The sequence below is a fragment of the Triticum aestivum genome, chromosome 3D, assembly GCF_018294505.1.
Source record: "Triticum aestivum cultivar Chinese Spring chromosome 3D, IWGSC CS RefSeq v2.1, whole genome shotgun sequence".
Classification (NCBI taxonomy): Eukaryota; Viridiplantae; Streptophyta; class Magnoliopsida; order Poales; family Poaceae; genus Triticum; species Triticum aestivum.
In genome coordinates, this window is record NC_057802.1 from 11,876,625 (window position 1) to 11,894,183 (window position 17,559).

General features: G+C 47.7%; 1 protein-coding gene across 1 annotated transcript in view; it reads left to right on the forward strand.

The window, feature by feature from the left end:
• LOC123076043 (uncharacterized) overlaps nt 1-11,432 on the forward strand; it is a 78,836-nt gene extending 67,404 nt beyond the window's left edge. Inside the window, exons 2-3 of the mRNA XM_044498496.1 lie at nt 10,392-10,830; nt 11,119-11,432. Coding sequence (XP_044354431.1) covers nt 10,392-10,830; nt 11,119-11,169 — 490 coding nt within the window. The 3' untranslated portion in view covers nt 11,170-11,432. The remainder of the gene's footprint in view (nt 1-10,391; nt 10,831-11,118) is intronic.
• The last annotated feature ends 6,127 nt before the right edge of the window (nt 11,433-17,559 follow it).

Genomic DNA, 17,559 nt, shown 5'->3' on the forward strand with positions numbered 1-17,559 from the left:
AAACCTTATTTGAACTCCTGACTTTTTGTGTGTTCAAAATGCACCATTCAAAGCCACATCATCATTTTTCAATCCTTTCTGACTTCATTTGTTATTTTTCATGCATTTACTAATTATTTTGAGCTATAAGACCCTAAAATTGAAAAGCATTTCAAATGAACTCTGAAAAGGTTGAAAGTTGGCATGATATCATCATTTCATCCACAGAGCATGTGCAAGAAAGTTGAGAGGGCTACGGCAAAAAGTGGATGCACTTCGTGTACAAAACGGACAATCTCTTTCAAAGTATTAGGATTTCATCCGGAAACTCGTCTGTTACAAATGGATTTCATATTTTAAACCTTATTTGAACTCCTGACTTTTTGTGTGTTCAAAATGCACCATTCAAAGCCACATCATTATTTTTTAATCCTTTCTGACTTCATTTGTTATTTTTCATGCATTTACTAATTATTTTGAGCTATAAGACCCTAAAATTGAAAAGCATTTCAAATGAACTCCGAAAAGGTTGAAAGTTGGCATGATATCATCATTTCATCCACCTAGCATGTGCAAGAAAGTTGAGAGGGTTACGGCAAAAACTGGATGCACTTCGTGTACAAAACGGACAATCTCTTTCAAAGTATCAGGATTTCATCCGGAAATTCGTCTGTCACAAAGGGATTTCATTTTTTAAAACTTATTTGAACTCCTGACTTTTTGTCTGTTCAAAATGCACCATTCAAAGCCACATCATCATTTTTCAATCCTTTCTGACTTCATTTTTTATTTTTCATGCATTTACTAATTATTTTGAGCTATAAGATCCTAAAATTGAAAAGCATTTCAAATGAACTCTGAAAAGGTTGAAAGTTGGCATGATATCATCATTTCATCCACATGGCATGTGCAAGAAAGTTGAGAGGGTTACGGCAAAAAGTGGATGCACTTCGTGTACAAAACGGACAATCTCTTTCAAAGTATCAGGATTTCATCCGGAAACTCGTCTGTTACAAAGGGATTTCATTTTTTTAAACCTTATTTGAACTCCTGACTTTTTGTGTGTTCAAAATGCACCATTCAAAGCCACATCATCATTTTTCAATCCTTTCTGACTTCATTTGTTATTTTTCATGCATTTACTAATTATTTTGAGCTATAAGACCCTAAAATTGAAAACATTTCAAATGAACTCTTAAAAGGTTGAAAGTTGGCATGATATCATCATTTCATCCACATAGCATGTGCAAGAAAGTTGAGAGGGTTACGGCAAAAACTGGATGCACTTCGTGTACGAAACGGACAATCTCTTTCAAAGTATCAGGATTTCATCCGGAAACTCGTCTGTTACAAAGGGATTTCATTTTTTAAAACTTATTTGAACTCCTGACTTTTTGTGTGTTCAAAATGCACCATTCAAAGCCACATCATCATTTTTCAATCCTTTCTGACTTCATTTGTTATTTTTCATGCATTTACTAATTATTTTGAGCTATACGACCCTAAAATTGAAAAGCATTTCAAATGAACTCTGAAAAGGTTGAAAGTTGGCATGATATCATCATTTCATCCACATAGCATGTGCAAGAAAGTTGAGAGGGTTACGGCAAAAACTGGATGCACTTCGTGTACAAAACGGACAATCTCTTTCAAAGTATCAGGATTTCATCCGGAAACTCGTCTGTTACAAAGGGATTTCATTTTTTTTAAACTTATTTGAACTCCTGACTTTTTGTGTGTTCAAAATGCACCATTCAAAGCCACATCATCATTTGTCAATCCTTTCTGACTTCATTTGTTATTTTTCATGCATTTACTAATTATTTTGAGCTATAAGACCCTAAAATTGAAAAGCATTTCAAATGAACTCTGAAAAGGTTTTCTTTCTACTTACAACAAAAAACTTATTTATTTTATTTCTAATTACTTATGTCTTTTACTTTAATTATTTTATTTTTATTTATTTTACTGCTGCTATTTTTATTTATTTTACTTGCTGCTATTTTTACTTAATTAATTAAGGTTTATTTATTGTAGTTAGTATAGTTTATTTTATTTTATTTTATTAAGGTTTATTTAGTTTTATTTATTTTATTAAGGTTTATTTATTTTATAAATATAAAAAATGAAAATAGATGCGCTTATAGAGAAAATTCAACAAATTTACTGTGAATTTAGGTCAAATTTCCTGTATAAGGGCATCTATTTTCACATTAAAAGGCAGAGAGGGACGGGCTTATAAACTGGTGTGAGCGCCCTTCGTTTGGCGAGGTGGGACTAAACACTGGCCGCAACTAGGACCAGCCCTTTAGTCCCGGTTTGTGGTATGAACCGGGACTAAGACCAGCCCTTTAGTCCCGGTTTGTGGTATGAACCGGGACTAAAGGGTGGTGGGCCAGGAGCGTGGCCCATTGGTCCCGGTTTGTACCACCAACCGGGACCAAAGGGTCCATACGAACCGGGACCAATGCCCATGAGGCCCCGGCCGGCCCCCTGGGCTCACGAACCGGGACCAATGCTAACATTAGTCCCGGTTCGTGACTGAACCGGGGCTAATGTGAAAACTGCCCTGTGACCTTTGCCCCGTTTTCTACTAGTGATGAACAATCACACACGACTTTCTCTTGAAAACTGTTTGCGTTAGGCCACCTTGCGCAAACGTTTACCACATGAAAACTGTGTGTGATGGATAGCCTTTGCCACACAGTTTCTTCCATGGACCGTGTGTGATATATTGAATAACGCAAGTGATTTAACGGGAAAAATTGTGTGCGATGTACCTGTGAACGGAAACGTTTTCCTTCGAGCGACTGTGTGGGATGTACATACGAACGGAGACGTTTAGCGGGGACTGATTGTGTGGGATGTACTTGCGACCGGAAACAATTTCGCCGTATAATTGTATTTTTTAGCTCTACTGTACGTATTTCCGTATTTGAGCGCTCGCCGGTCGCACACGACCTCATTTTGCCGAACGTGTGTGCCAGGAGGGCATATCCCCGACGGTTTCTGAGTCGTGTGGGAAGGACCCCCCTATCGCCCACACTCACTTGGCGACGGTTCCAAATGTCGTCGTGGAAAGGGGTTTTAAACCGTTTGTATAGGAGCTCGTTGTACTAGTGATCAATAACATGTATATCATATATAGCTTGGTTCACTTTGCCATCCTTCTTATCCGCCAAGTATGTGGGGTGGTTCCGCTTCCAATGACCACTTCCTTTGCAGTAGAACACTCAGTTTCAGGCTTGGGTCTAGCTTTGGGCATCTTCATGGCAGTGGCAACTTGCTTGTCATTCTTCTTGAAGTTCCGTTTCTTTTCCTTGTCCTTTTTCTTGAAACTAGTGGTCTTGTTAACCATCAACACTTGATGCTTTTTCTTGATTTCTACCTTCGCCGATTTCAGCATCACGAAGAGCTCGGGAATCATTTTTGTCATCCCTTGCATATTATAGTTCATCATAAAGTTCTAGTAGCTTGGTGATAGTGACTAGAAAATTCTGTCAATCATTGTCTCAACTGGAAGATTAACTCCCACTTGATTCAAGCGATTTGTAGTACCCAGACATTCTGAGCACATGCTCACTGGCTGAGCTATTCTCCTCCATCTTTGTAGGCTAAGTACTTGTCAGAGGTCTCATACCTCTCGACACGGGCATGAGTCTGAAATACTAATTTCAGCTCTTGGAACATCTCATATGGTCTGTGGCGTTTGTAGCCCATTCTAAGCCGTAAAGCATGGTGCACTAAACTATCAAGTAGTCATCATACCAAGCTTTGCCAAACGTTCATAACGTCTGCATCTACTCCCGCAATCGGTCTGTCACCTAGCGGTGCATCAAGGACATAATTCTTCTGTGCAGCAATGAGGATAATCCTCAGATCACGGACCCAGTACGCATAATTGCTACTATCATCTTTCAACTTATTTTTCTCGAGGAACATATCAAAAATAAATGGGGAGCAACATCGCGATCTATTAATCTACAACATAATCATGCAAATACTATCAGAACTAATTTCATGATAAATTAAAGTTTAATTAATCATATTACTTAAGAACTCCCACTTAGATAGACATCCCTCGAGTCATCTAAATGATCACGTGATCCAAATCAGCTAAACCATGTCTGATCATCACGTGACATGGAGTAGTTTTCAATGGTGAACATCTCTATGTTGATCATATCTACTATATGATTCACGTTCGACCTTTCGGTCTCCAGTGTTCCGAGGCCATATCTGCATATGGTAGGCTCGTCAAGTTTAACCCGAGTATTCCGTATGTGCAAAACTGTCTTGCACCCGTTGTATGTGAACGTAGAGCTTATCACACCCGATCATCACGTGGTGTCTCGGCGCGACAAACTGTCGCAACGGTGCATACTCAGGGAGAACACTTATACCTTGAAATTTTAGTAAGGGATCATCTTATAATGCTACCGCCGTACTAAGCAAAATAAGATGCATAGAAGATAAACATCACATGCAATCAAAATATGTGACATGATATGGCCATCATCATCTTGTGCCATTGATCTCCATCTCCAAAGCACCGTCATGATCTCCATCTTCACCGGCTTGACACCTTGATCTCCATCGTAGCATCGTTGTCGTCTCGCCAACTACTGCTTCTATGACTATCGCTACCGCTTACTGATAAAGTAAAGCAATTACATGGCGATTGCATTTCATACAAGAAAGCGACAACCATAAGGCTGCTTCCAGTTGCCGGTAACTTTTACAAAACATGATCATCTCATACAACAATTTATATCTCATCACATCTTGACCATATCACATCACAACAAGCCCTGCAAAAACAAGTTAGACGTCCTCTACTTTGTTGTTGCAAGTTTTATGTGGCTGCTACGGGTTTCTAGCAAGAACCGTTCTTACCTACGCATCAAAACCACAACGATTTTTCGTCAAGTGTGTTGTTTTAACCTTCAACAAGGACCGGCCATAGTCAAACTCGATTCAACTAAAGTTGGAGAAACAGACACCCGCTGGCCACCTGTGTGCGAAGCACGTCGGTAGAACCAGTCTGATGAACGCGGTCATGTAATGTCGGTCCCGGCCGCTTCATCCAGCAATACCGCCAAATCAAAGTAAGACATTGGTGGTAAGCAGTATGACTATTATCGCCCACAACTCTTTGTGTTCTACTCGTGCATATTATCTACGCATAGACCTGGCTCTGATGCCACTGTTGGAACATAGCATGCAATTTCCAAAAAAAATCCTACGATCACGCAAGATCTATCTAGGAGATGCATAGCAACGAGAGGGGGAGAGTGTGTCTACGTACCCTCGTAGAACGAAAGCGGGAGCGTTAGGTTAACGCGGTTGATGTAGTCGAACATCTTCATGATCCAACTGATCCAAGTACCGAACGTACGGCACCTCTGTGTTAAGCACACGTTCAGCTCGATGACGTCCCTCGAACTCTTGATCCAGCACAGGGTCAAGGGAGAGTTCCGTCAGCACGAGGGCGTGGCGACGGTGATGGTGATATGATCCGCGCAGGGCTTCGCCTAAGCACTACGACAATATGACTTAAGGTGTAAACTGTGGAGAGAGACACCGCACACGGCTTGGAACAATTGTTGTCTCTCCAAGGGGTGCCCTGCCTAGGTATATAAAGGAGGGAGAGGGAGGAGGCCGGCCCTAGGGGGCGCCATAAAGGGGAGTCCTACTAGGACTCCCAGTCCTAGTAGGATTCGCCCCCCCCCCCCTTCTTTTCCTTCTCATGGAGGTGGAAAGGGGGGAGGAGAGGGAGTAGGAGAAGGAAAGGGGGTGACGCCCCCTTCCCTAAACCAATTCGGCCTCCTCCCTTGTGGGGGGCGCACCAGCCCCTTATGGGCTGGTTAGCCTCCCTCCTATGGCCCATATGGCCCATATCTTTCCCCGGGTGTTCCGGTAACCCTTCCGGTACTCCGGTATGTAGCCGATACACTCCGGAACCCTTTCGGTATTCGAATACTACCTTCCAATATATCAATCTTTACCTCTCGACCATTTTCGGGACTCCTTGTCATGTCCGTGATCACATCTGGGACTCCGGACAAACTTAGGTCACCAAAAACACATAACTCATAATACAAATCGTCATCGAACGTTAAGCGTGCGGACCCTAAGGGTTCGAGAACTATGTAGACATGACCGAGACACATCTACGGTCAATAACCAATAGCGGAACCTGGATGCTCATATTGGCTCCTACATATTCTACGAAGATCTTTATCAGTCAAACCGCATAACAACATACGTCATTCCCTTTGTCATCGGTATGTTACTTGCCCAAGATTCGGTCGTTGGTATCATCATACCTAGTTCAATCTCGTTACTGGTAAGTCTTTTTACTCGTTCTGTAATGCATCATCCTGCAACTAACTCATTAGTCACTTTGCTTGCAAGGCTTATAGTGATGTGCCTTACCGAGAGGGCCCAGAGATACCACTCCGATACACGGAGTGACAAATCCTAATCTTGATCTATGCCAACTCAACAAACACCTTTGGAGACACCTGTAGTGCATCTTTATAATCACCCAGTTACGTTGTGACGTTTGATAGCACACAAGGTGTTCCTCCGATATTCCGGAGTTGCATAATCTCATAGTCAAAGGAATATGTATAAGTCATGAAGAAAGCAAAAGCAATAAAACTTAACGATCATTATGCTAAGCTAACAGATGGGTCTTGTCCATCACATCATTCTCTAATGACGTGATCCCATTCATCAAATGACAACACATGTCCATGGTTAGGAAACTTAACCATCTTTGATTAACGAGCTAGTCTAGTAGACGCATACTAGGGACACTCTGTTTGTCTATGTATTCACACATGTACTAAGTTTCCGGTTAATACAATTCTAGCATGAATAATATATATTTATCATGACATAAGGAAATATAAATAAGAACTTTATCATTGCCTCTAGGGCATGTTTCCTTCAATACGACCTAACAACAACAGGATCCCAGGCAAGACATGTACATTGACTATACTTCTACAAGATGAAGAGCTTGACGGACACCTTCTTTGCTTGAGGGGGCTAACCATATATATGTAAATGTTCATTAGAGTTGGCGTCCATATCATGAATAGACAAAACGCATCCCAGCGGGTGCTCAAACCATTTGTGATGGGGGTTTTGGGCCATCAATAATGGCTTAGTATGTAGGGGTGAAGCTACGCAAAGTAGAGTAAAATGCATCATAAACCCAATAACTATCAGATGTGTCAAGTCAGTTATATATCCTCAAAGTGCATTTTTTGGTTCTAAAACATTTCTAGCCATCCATCACATGTCATAAGCTCGCCTGACCAACGATGATCTGTCGATGTGTCACTTGGACCGTTCGACATCGTCCCGGGAGTGTGGTTGTTATGAATTTTTGCAGATGAGCCCTTTATATGTGTTGCCTTTTCTAGCAGAGGTCCTTTCATCCCCTTCCATCTCCCCCTCGTCCTGAATGTCCTGCCCGCCACCCGTCACCAACAAGAACAAATTGTGGATGCTCCACCTCCACATTATATCGACGGCAGACAATAGCAAGATAATTTTCCTTACACTATTTAGGTGTAAGTACTGCTCATGCTTTAGTGAAACAAACAAACAAGTGAACTGGAGTAATTTCTGATTATCAACTTGATTTCCTTTCCACTTATACCGTATCTTGTATGTATATGAAGACTTAAAATGAAAACTAAATAAATGCAAAATGCAAATAAAATGAAGCTGAATGCCTTTTTTATGGTGGAAGCTGAAGGAATTTGTTCTAGACATGAAAACTATGCTTCAAAACTATTACTACTGTCTCATCTCACCTAGAAGAAAATCAGGCATCCATTCCCACTGAAAGCACAATCCAAATGGAATCTGTGCAAGTTGATACTTCTTCCATGCTTCAAAACAAGCAACCAAAAATCAATTTTCAAAGGAGAATAGTGTCAATATGTGACCATGTCCATCTAATGGGAAAAATAAAAAATTTATGCCAATAGTGTCAATATGTGGCCAAAAAGGTTCCTTGATGTTGTAAAGAATTCAGTGATCGGCGTGGTTGGATATTTATCGCCAACACATGACAAGGCTTTGGCATGTTTCCATATAGCCACAATGCCCCATATGTACTAATTGAGAAAATTTCAGGTTTCAAGACGAGCACCATGAGAGGAGTATAAATGAAGAGCTTTTGTGCAATTAACCAGTACTTAGAACCTAACCAGGTTATCTTGTGAGGTGTCAAATCCTGGCCTAATATGAATGATAGAATACTCATATTGACAAAGAATTCCTTCTTTTTCGGTAGCACCTTCACAAGGAACCTCGGAATTAAGCGTGATTAGGATGGAGCAGTTTGAGGATAGGTGGGCGACTGGGAAGTTGATTATGAGTGTGCACGAGTGAGGATAAAGTGCATACGAAAGATTAGTGTTAGTTTGTGAGACCAGTCTAAATCCCATCAGGCGTGACAATTAGGAACCAGTGTCCATGGCTGGGGCGTTACAATTGCTATCAGAGTCGGTCCTCGTGGTTACACATGCGTGTGTGAGTTGGTGTCGCAAACATGTACATGATGGCTGTGACCCGTTGTAGCATACGGCATGTTCACATGTGGATGTTGGCACTCGCTCGCATAGACGTGCGCTAAGGGTTTACGTTACTGCTGGGCTGACGAGGACGTCGATTACTTTGAGTAGGGTGTATGTGACATTCTGTCTTAATAGAAATGATAGGCTACTCATATTCTAGGAATTCCTTTTTTTTCTAGGAGCTTGTTCGCAAGGAACCCTAAAGTTAAGCATGCTTTGGCTTAGAGCAGTTTAAGGATGGGTGACCGACTAGAAAGTTAATCATCGATGTGCATGAGTAAAAACAAAGTGCGCACAAAAAAATAGTGTTGGTCAGTGCGATTGGTCTAAAAACCACCAGGCGTAATTGCTGGAACATATGCTCTCAGCAGATGTGTTACAATTGGCCTCAGGAACCTATAACTACATAATTATTCATTGAAGGGATATGCCTACTATGACGCAAAGCACTATTCATGTGGGAAATTATACTTTATAATTTTATACATAACCAATATAGACCGAGACGCTTTGCAATCTTTTACGCCATTGAGAAAATACCCTACTGATGGAGTGTTTATGTTTAGTGAAATATGTTTAAATTTTAGGCTTACTGATGGCAATTTCTTATCATGTGCAATATGAATGTACATGGTACAAGTAGGTGACTATTGGAAGATCAACATCGCATAAAGTACTCCATTTGTTTCTTTTCACTCCGCATATAAAGTTTGTTTAAAGTCAAACTACACAAAATTTGACCAAATTTATATTAAGAAATATCAACAACTGTAATATTAAAGTTATATAGTATGGAAATAAATTTCAAGATGCATCTAATGATATTGATTTTGTATTGTGAATGTTGATATTTTTTTCTCTACAGAGTTAGTCAAATTTTATGAAAATTTGACATCAGACAAATTTTATATGCAGACTAAAAAAATAGAGGGAGTTCATATCAATATAAGTACATGGATAATGCTCGTGGATTCGTGCACATCACATTAATTGTGAAAGTGTCATTCTAATCCCTGAGCTCAAATGCTCCTCTATGAACAGTAAATTGAAATAAATATAAACAGTGAATATTTTTATAACAAATATTGTTTGGTTTTCTTCCAGTGTACAAATTTTTATGAGGAAATCACATTCATAAAGGTCTGGGAAAAAACAACAAATTCAGCACTCAAATATGCTTTAGAAAATAGTCTTTTAGAGCACAAATTTTCCTATTTCATGCAAAGCATTAGGAAAGTTTTTTTCTTTAGGAAAATCTGCACATATGTTGAACATTCAAGAATGTTGGTTGCCACAAAAATCAGAGTTTTTAAATTTTTACAATCTTTTTTTGCTTTTAGAAGTCACAGGGTGCATTTGTTTATTCTTTCATCTTGACACGGTAGGCACTTGACAATTCTCACGATGAATATATGCAATCGCAACTATTTTGGATGATGTTTTTGCTTTTCTTTCCTACAAAATATCGTTTTGCACATATCGTTTTGATGCACACAACCATACAAAATAAATTAGCTAGTCCCCGGAATGATTGGCGTGGCTTATTCGAACATTGACTAGTTGCTAATCCAGATGTCGTCTCACCCGGATGGGACCTTAGAAGAAAAACGAGTCATCCATTCCCATTGAACCGATACCAAAGAAACAGAACCCAAATGGAATCAGTCCAAGCTACTACTTTTCCATTGCTTCAAAACAAGCAACCCAAAAAAATCATGATCATTTCCAAGGGAAACCAGAAGGCCACGTCATTATGCAAAGAAGGGAAAGTAAAAATTCACACCAATAAATTCGCCTTCCGAGCCAAAGATATTCTTCCCGAGCCGTCGCTTTCCCTTCTCTCTCTCCCCCGACGTCTTTAAGAGAGAAGAGAACCAAGCCAAAACCAGCCGACAAATACAGGGCCGAGCTGTCAACAGTCTCAGTGGAACCCCCCTCTGTCTCTCTCTCTCTCTCTCCCGCCGGAGAAATCCAAGGGTGCCAAAGCGGTGCTCTGGTCCGCGTCGCGGCAACGGTGAAGGGGAGGTTTCTTGGCGCGTGCTTGCTCCTGCTTGTGGCGGCGGCGGCGGTGCTGGCCGACGGCGAGGGCGAGGAGGGGAAGCGGGGCGTCCGCCTGCTGGACGCGGGGAGGCTGGAGAAGTTCGTGGACGAGCTGCCGGACATGCCCGTGCTGCGCGGGTACGGCGTGGCGGAGGGCGGGAACCTCGTCGCCGGCGAGCTCGCCGTCGGCATGTGCGACACCACATGGGTACGTGTACAATCTTGGCCTTTTTCTTCTCTGCCTGCTTCTATGTTCTCATCTACTCCATTTGTTTCATAATGTAGTGCCTATAGACTTTTGCAAAAGTAAAACGTTACAAATTTTAACCATATTTATAAAGAAAAGTAGGTAATCTAAAATATCAAATGCACATCATTAGATACATCGTGGGTTATATTTTCAGAATGTACATGTTTGGTATTGTAGATGTAGATAGTTTTCTCTATATATACTTGGTCAAAGTTCGCAAAATTTGATTTTCACAAAAATCTATAGGCACTACGTTGTGAAATGGAGGGAGTACTACGCTGGGCGCACGCGTGCTGACGCCGTGTGTTGGTGGGAGTGATTACTGTTCATTGTTCAGTGTAAGTTTCTTCAGATCAGACGTCTCAAGGTTTCCATTTTTTTGTGTTGTTTTAGAGAAAGGTTTGAATGCAGTGACTATGATGCTTCCATGCATGCTTAATAAATTAAATTAAGGGATTAGAACCCGCATTTTTCTCCAGAAACTTTATGCGCCGAGTAATTTTGAACTCTGGAAAGCATCCCATCCCACTGGCAACAACCCTGCCCACTAATCTCAGAGGAAGCCGTTGCCGGAATAGCAAAGGAACAAGACCATGGACGCCTTTCTTCGGTTCTGCACCGAAAGTCAATCCCACTATTTTTGGGAGAAAAATTCTATGAGACCGGGTCTCATAGTGAGGCTGGTGAGACCCATCCGGATGGATGCCACGTGTGACCACCTCAATCTCAAAGCACGAATAATCCCACCAGCCATGAGTTTTCAGTTCCAATTATCCATTCTTGTGTACGTACGGTAAGCTGCCGGTTGACATACACGTACAGAACCACCGGATCGATATAACTAGGGTTAGCTCCTCCGCGTCCGACGACCTCATCACCGGAGGCCATGCGGCACGGCGCTAAGTTTTCTCGTCCATCGCTGCGCGGAACAACCTCGTCGCCGGCGGCTAGCCAGACTGCTCGACTATGTTGGCCGCACGAATGTTGCCGTGCCTCCTCTTTGAAGGCGGCTGTGCGCCAAGACGTCGTCACCAGCGTGTAAGAGGCGAGAGAGAGAGTTTGCGCTGCACACGTTGTTCATTGACATTGCCACAATTTATACAAGTACAGTGAGAGGGATCAGCTAACAGAATGGCTAACAACCTGAGCTAAACGAGGAGTAGTGGGTTAGTGGATAAGCTGATCCGTTGGCTACGCTAACAGAACGGCTGCCACGGCAGAGATAATGCGTGCCGTGACAACGGTCAAAGGACTGTTTCAACACCCCCCCGCAGTCGAAGCTTCACCGTCGGTGATGCAGAGGCTGGACCGGAACTCCGTGAAGACCGTGGTAGACAACCCCTTCGTCATGATGTCGGCAAGTTGTTGCGTGGTGGGGACATGAAGAACTCGGACCTGTCCGAGCGCAACTTTCTCCCGTACAAAATGAATGTCAAGTTCTATGTGCTTTGTCCGCCGATGATGCACCGGATTGGCAGACAAATAGACCACCGACACATTGTCGCAGTAGACCAGAGTGGCACGATGAACGCTGCAGTGGAGCTCCTCGAGTAGCTGACGCAGCCACGCGCACTCAGCGACGGCGTTGGCCACGGCGCGGTACTCGGCTTCCGCGCTGGAGCGGGAGACCGTCGGCTGGCGTTTCGAGGACCAGGAGACGAGCGAAGGACCGAGGAAGACGCAGTAGCCGGACGTAGATCGTCGGGTGTCGGGGCAGCCCGCCCAGTCCGCGTCGGAGTAGGCGACGATGTCGAGCGAGGTCGAGCGATGCAGAGTGAGCCCGAGCGACGGTGTGCCACGGATGTACTGTAGAATCCGTTTCACAAGACTCCAGTGGACGTCGCGCGGCGCGTGCATATGCAGGCACACCTGTTGGACGGCGTACGTCAGGTCGGGGCGGGTAAGGGTCAGGTACTGGAGCGCGCCCACGATGCTCCGGTAGAAGGCGCCGTCAGGAGCCAAAACGCCGTCCGCCGCGGAGACCTTGGCCTTGGTGTCGACGGGGGTGGAGGCGACCTTGCAGTTCGCCATGCCCGCACGCTCCAGGATCTCCAGCGCATACTTCTTCTGACACAGGAAGAAGCCATTGGGGCGCCGGGAGACCTCCACGCCCAGGAAGTAGCTCAGCGGCCCCAAGTCTTTGAGCGCGAACTCAGCGTGCAGACGACCAATGAGTTGGCGAAGAAGATCACCACTGGACGCCGTAAGGACGATATCGTCGACGTACAAGAGCAGGTACGCCATGTCGCAGGCATGCCTGTACACAAAAAGAGACGCGTCGGACCGCGTGGAGACGAAGCCGAGCTCGACGAGGTAGCCGGCGATCCGTTGATACCACGCGCGCGGCGCCTGTTTGAGGCCGTAGAGCGAACGTGACAGGAGACAGACGTCGTCGGGGTGGGCAGCGTCGACAAAACCTGCCGGCTGTTGGCAGTACACGCGCTCGGCAAGATGCCCATGCAGGAACGCGTTGGAGACGTCAAGCTGGTGTACATCCCACTGGCGCGAGACGGCGAGCTGCAGGACGCACCGGATCGTGCCGGGCTTGACGACGGGCGCGAACGTGTCGGTGAAGTCGACGCCGGCGCGTTGGCGGAAGCCCCGGACGACCCATCTGGCCTTGTACCGCTCGAGGGTGCCGTCGGAGCGAAGCTTGCGGCGGAACACCCACCGGCCGCTGATCACGTTGGCGCCCGGTGGGCGGGGCACCAACTGCCAAGTATGGTTGCGCTGGAGCGCCTCGAATTCTTCACGCATGGCCGCGACCCAGAGTGGATCGCGAAGAGCCGCGTGAACTGACGACGGGAGAGTGGTCGAGGACGACGAGGTGGACGCCGCGCAGACGTACTGGTCCGACGGGTACCGGCTGCTGGGCCGATGGACTCCAGCACGGGCTCGAGTGACGACCCGTGACACGCCTGGAGCGGCAGCCGGGGCGCCCAGGCCAGCGGAGCCAGCTGGAGGGGCGGCGGCGGCTACAGCGGAGCTGGCCGCGGGTGACACCATAGCAGGTGCAGCGGCTGCCAGGCCCGCAGAAGGGGCAGCGGGAGACGCAGCAGAGTTGGCCGAGGCTGATGTAGAGCCAGCTTCAGCTGATGGAGCAGTAGAAGCGCCCGACGCGGGCGAGCCAGCAGGCGGGCGCGACGAAGCCGGAGAGCGCCGGGGAGCCGGCGGCTGGCGGTGAAGACGTGCCAAGCGGGGCCGGCGAGGCTCGTGAGTGTCCAGAGGGACCACGACGCGGGCCGGCGATGAGACCGGCGGGGAAGATGGCGGTGCGGCAACCTGCTTAAACGGGAACACGAGCTCGTCAAAATAAACATGCCGGGATATGATCACGCGGTTGGACTCCGGATCGTAACAGCGGTACCCCTTTGTGTTTGCGGGATATCCGAGGAAGATACATGGAAGAGACCGCGGGGCGAGCTTGTGAGGAGCGGTGGCCAGGACATTGGGGTAGTAGCGACACCCGAAGACGCGGAGATCGGCAAAGGAGGGTGGGTGGCCGAAAAGAAGATGGTAGGGGGAAAAATTACCACGGGGACGACACGGGCACATGTTGAGAAGGCGCGTGGACGTGGCGAGGGCCTCGGCCCAGAACCGTGGAGGGGCGCCGGCATGGAGAAGCAGAGCACGGACACCGTCGTTGAGCGTGCGGAGCACGCGCTCGGCGCGCCCGTTCTGCTGCGACGTGTACGGGCAAGTGAGACGTAGGATGGAGCCGTGCGCGGCGAGCAGCGTGTGGACGCCCTGGTTGTCAAATTCCCTGCCGTTATCTGTTTGAAGCCCGAGGATGGAGTGACGAAACTGAGTACGCACAAAGGCAAAAAACGAGGTGAGCACGGTGATCACGTCAGATTTACAGCGGAGAGGGAAAGTCCAGACGAAGTGAGAAAAATCATCAAGCAACACCAAGTAATACTCAAAACCAGAATTGCTCTTTATTGGAGATGTCCAGACGTCACAATGGAGTAGTTCAAAAGGGAAACTAGAAACTGAAAAAGATTCAGAGAACGGGAGGCGCGTGTGTTTGCCAAGCCGACAGGCGGAACATGAGTGTTTCTCTGTTTTATTACAACTGAAAGGGAAACTACGAAGAAGCTGCTGCATAGCTGAAACGCCGGGGTGCCCAAGGCGTGCATGCCACAGGTCGAGACCGATGGAGAGCGCAACCGGAGCGGGGGCAGCAGGCGACGCCCGGAGCGGGTACAGGTCGTCCGGGCTATTACATCGGAGCAGCACCGTCTTGGTCTGCAGGTCCTTGACAGAGTAACCAAAGGCGTCAAATTCAACTGTAACAGAGTTCTGGCGAGTGAGAGCACGAACAGAAACTAAATTGGTAATGAGATGCGGTGAGACAAGAACATCATATAAGCGAACAGGAGCACCAGAGGAAGGGAGGGAGAGGCCACCGCGGTGGGTGATGGGGAGAGAAGAGCCGTCACCGACGATGATGCGGGTGGAGGTGGGAAAGGGACGGGAGTGAGAGAGGATACCAGGGTGCGACGCCATATGAGAGGAGGCCCCGGTGTCCATGAACCAGTCGCCGTTCCCGGGGTAGGCGCTCGGCGGCGGGGCCTGCTGAAGTGCAGCGAGGAGGGCGGGGTCGTAGGTGGACGAAGAAGCGCCCGTCCAGGAGGAGGTAGGCGCCGGCGGCCACGAAGAGGGCGGCGGAGGAGGGACCCCGCCGGGCTGGGGCGCGGCGAGCAGCGCCTGATGACCCGCGGGCCGCGGGCCGAGGATGCCGGGATGCGGCGCGCGCGTCGGGGGCATGGCCCAGGCATGCACCACGCCCGTCCATGGGTTGACCCCGCCGAACCACGGCGCCGGTGCAGCCGGCGGAGCTGGTGGACGAGGCCCGGCCGAAGTCTGGCCGGAGGAGCGTGGACGCCCGTCGTTCCCGCGTTTCTTCTTGCGGGTGTTGCCGGGTGGAGACGCGGCCGCCGGAGGGGCCGCGGGCGCGGGGACGGGGTTGGGCGCGGCCGGAGCGCGCGTGGTGCCGACGGCCAGGGCCGTCTGGGTGCGCTGCAGCGAGGCGTGCCGCATGCGCCGTTCCTCGAGGCGCAGGTAGTTGACGGCGCGCGCGAAGGTCGGCTCTGTCAGCAGGTTGAGGTTGGAGGCGGCGTTGGCGTAGTCGGGACCCAGCCCACGAATGAGTTCGTGAGCATGGTGGCGTCGGAGACGGCCGCGCCCACGTCGCGCAGCTCGTCGGCGAGGACCTTGAGGCGCAAGCAGTAGTCGAACAGCCCCATCCCATCCTGCGTCAGACTGTAGAACTCTGTGGTTAACAGTACCTGGCGCTGGAGACGATTGTCGAGGAAGAGCTGGCAGATGGAGGTCCAGGCGCCCAGCGCGGTGTCGTTGTCGCGGATGATGTGCGAGAGAATCTCGCGAGACACCGTGCGATAGAGCCACTTGACGATGGTGGCATCCACAGAGAGCCAGTGGACATCATGCTGCATGGCCATGGCATCCACTGATCCGTCGACGTGGTCGCGGATGCCGAACTCGCGGAACGTCAGAGAGAAATACGTACGCCAGGTGGAGAAGGAGGGAGTGTGTAGGTCGAGGGTGATGGGGATGTGGTCATGAATTGGGACATGGCGGAGGGCTGCGGCGGTGGGTGGCTCAAGGACGGCGAACGGGTTGAGGTCACCGGAAGCAGAGGACGCCGGGCAAGCCATGAGCAGAGAGAACGAGCGGAAGCGGGGACGATCAGTACTGAACGTCTGATACCATGTAAGAGGCGAGAGAGAGAGTTTGCGCTGCACACGTTGTTCATTGACATTGCCACAATTTATACAAGTACAGTGAGAGGGATCAGCTAACAGAATGGCTAACAACCTGAGCTAAACGAGGAGTAGTGGGTTAGTGGATAAGCTGATCCGTTGGCTACGCTAACAGAACGGCTGCCACGGCAGAGATAATGCGTGCCGTGACAACGGTCAAAGGACTGTTTCAACACAGCGAACTGCATGACACTCGACGTGGTCCGGGTGCGTGAAGTGCATGCATATATGAGCAACAGAATATACAGGCGCATATGGTCTGTTTGGTTGATCGATTCTAGTAGTCCCATGCGTATATACAAGCAGGATGAAAGTATTTGCGCTAATAATATTGAAGATTATGCAGTTTCAACGCTAGGAAGAACATATGATATTTTTTGAGTCTATCTCCATGAATCCGAATGTTGACGGCGACGTGGTGAGCGGCTTCTGATGTGCACAAGCTAGAGGACTCAAATCAAGTCAGTCAGGACCACGATCGAGTGTCATGCAGTTCACCGGCGACGTCGTGAGCAAGTGCATCATCAGCATAGAACGGTTCGATGCATGCTAGTACACGTCCGCCGTCGAAGATGAGTCCGCACGGCCAGCAACATGGCATGCGTCCGCCATGGTCGAGCAGCCCGGCTGGCCGCCGGCGACGAGGTCGTTCGGCACGGCCATGAACGAGAAGAGGTAGCCTGGTGCTGCGTGACTGCCGGCGACAAGGTCGCTAGGCGCCGCCATGGTAGAGAGCAATAGGAGGACGAGAGCAGCGATTGAACCCTAATTAACTCGATCTGGTACTTGCCTACGTACGTATATCAGTAATTCAGTATATGTCAACCGGCAGCTTATACCATACGTACACCGGAATGAGCAGCTGGTATTTGAAAACAGGGATTGGTGCTTTAGGATTGTC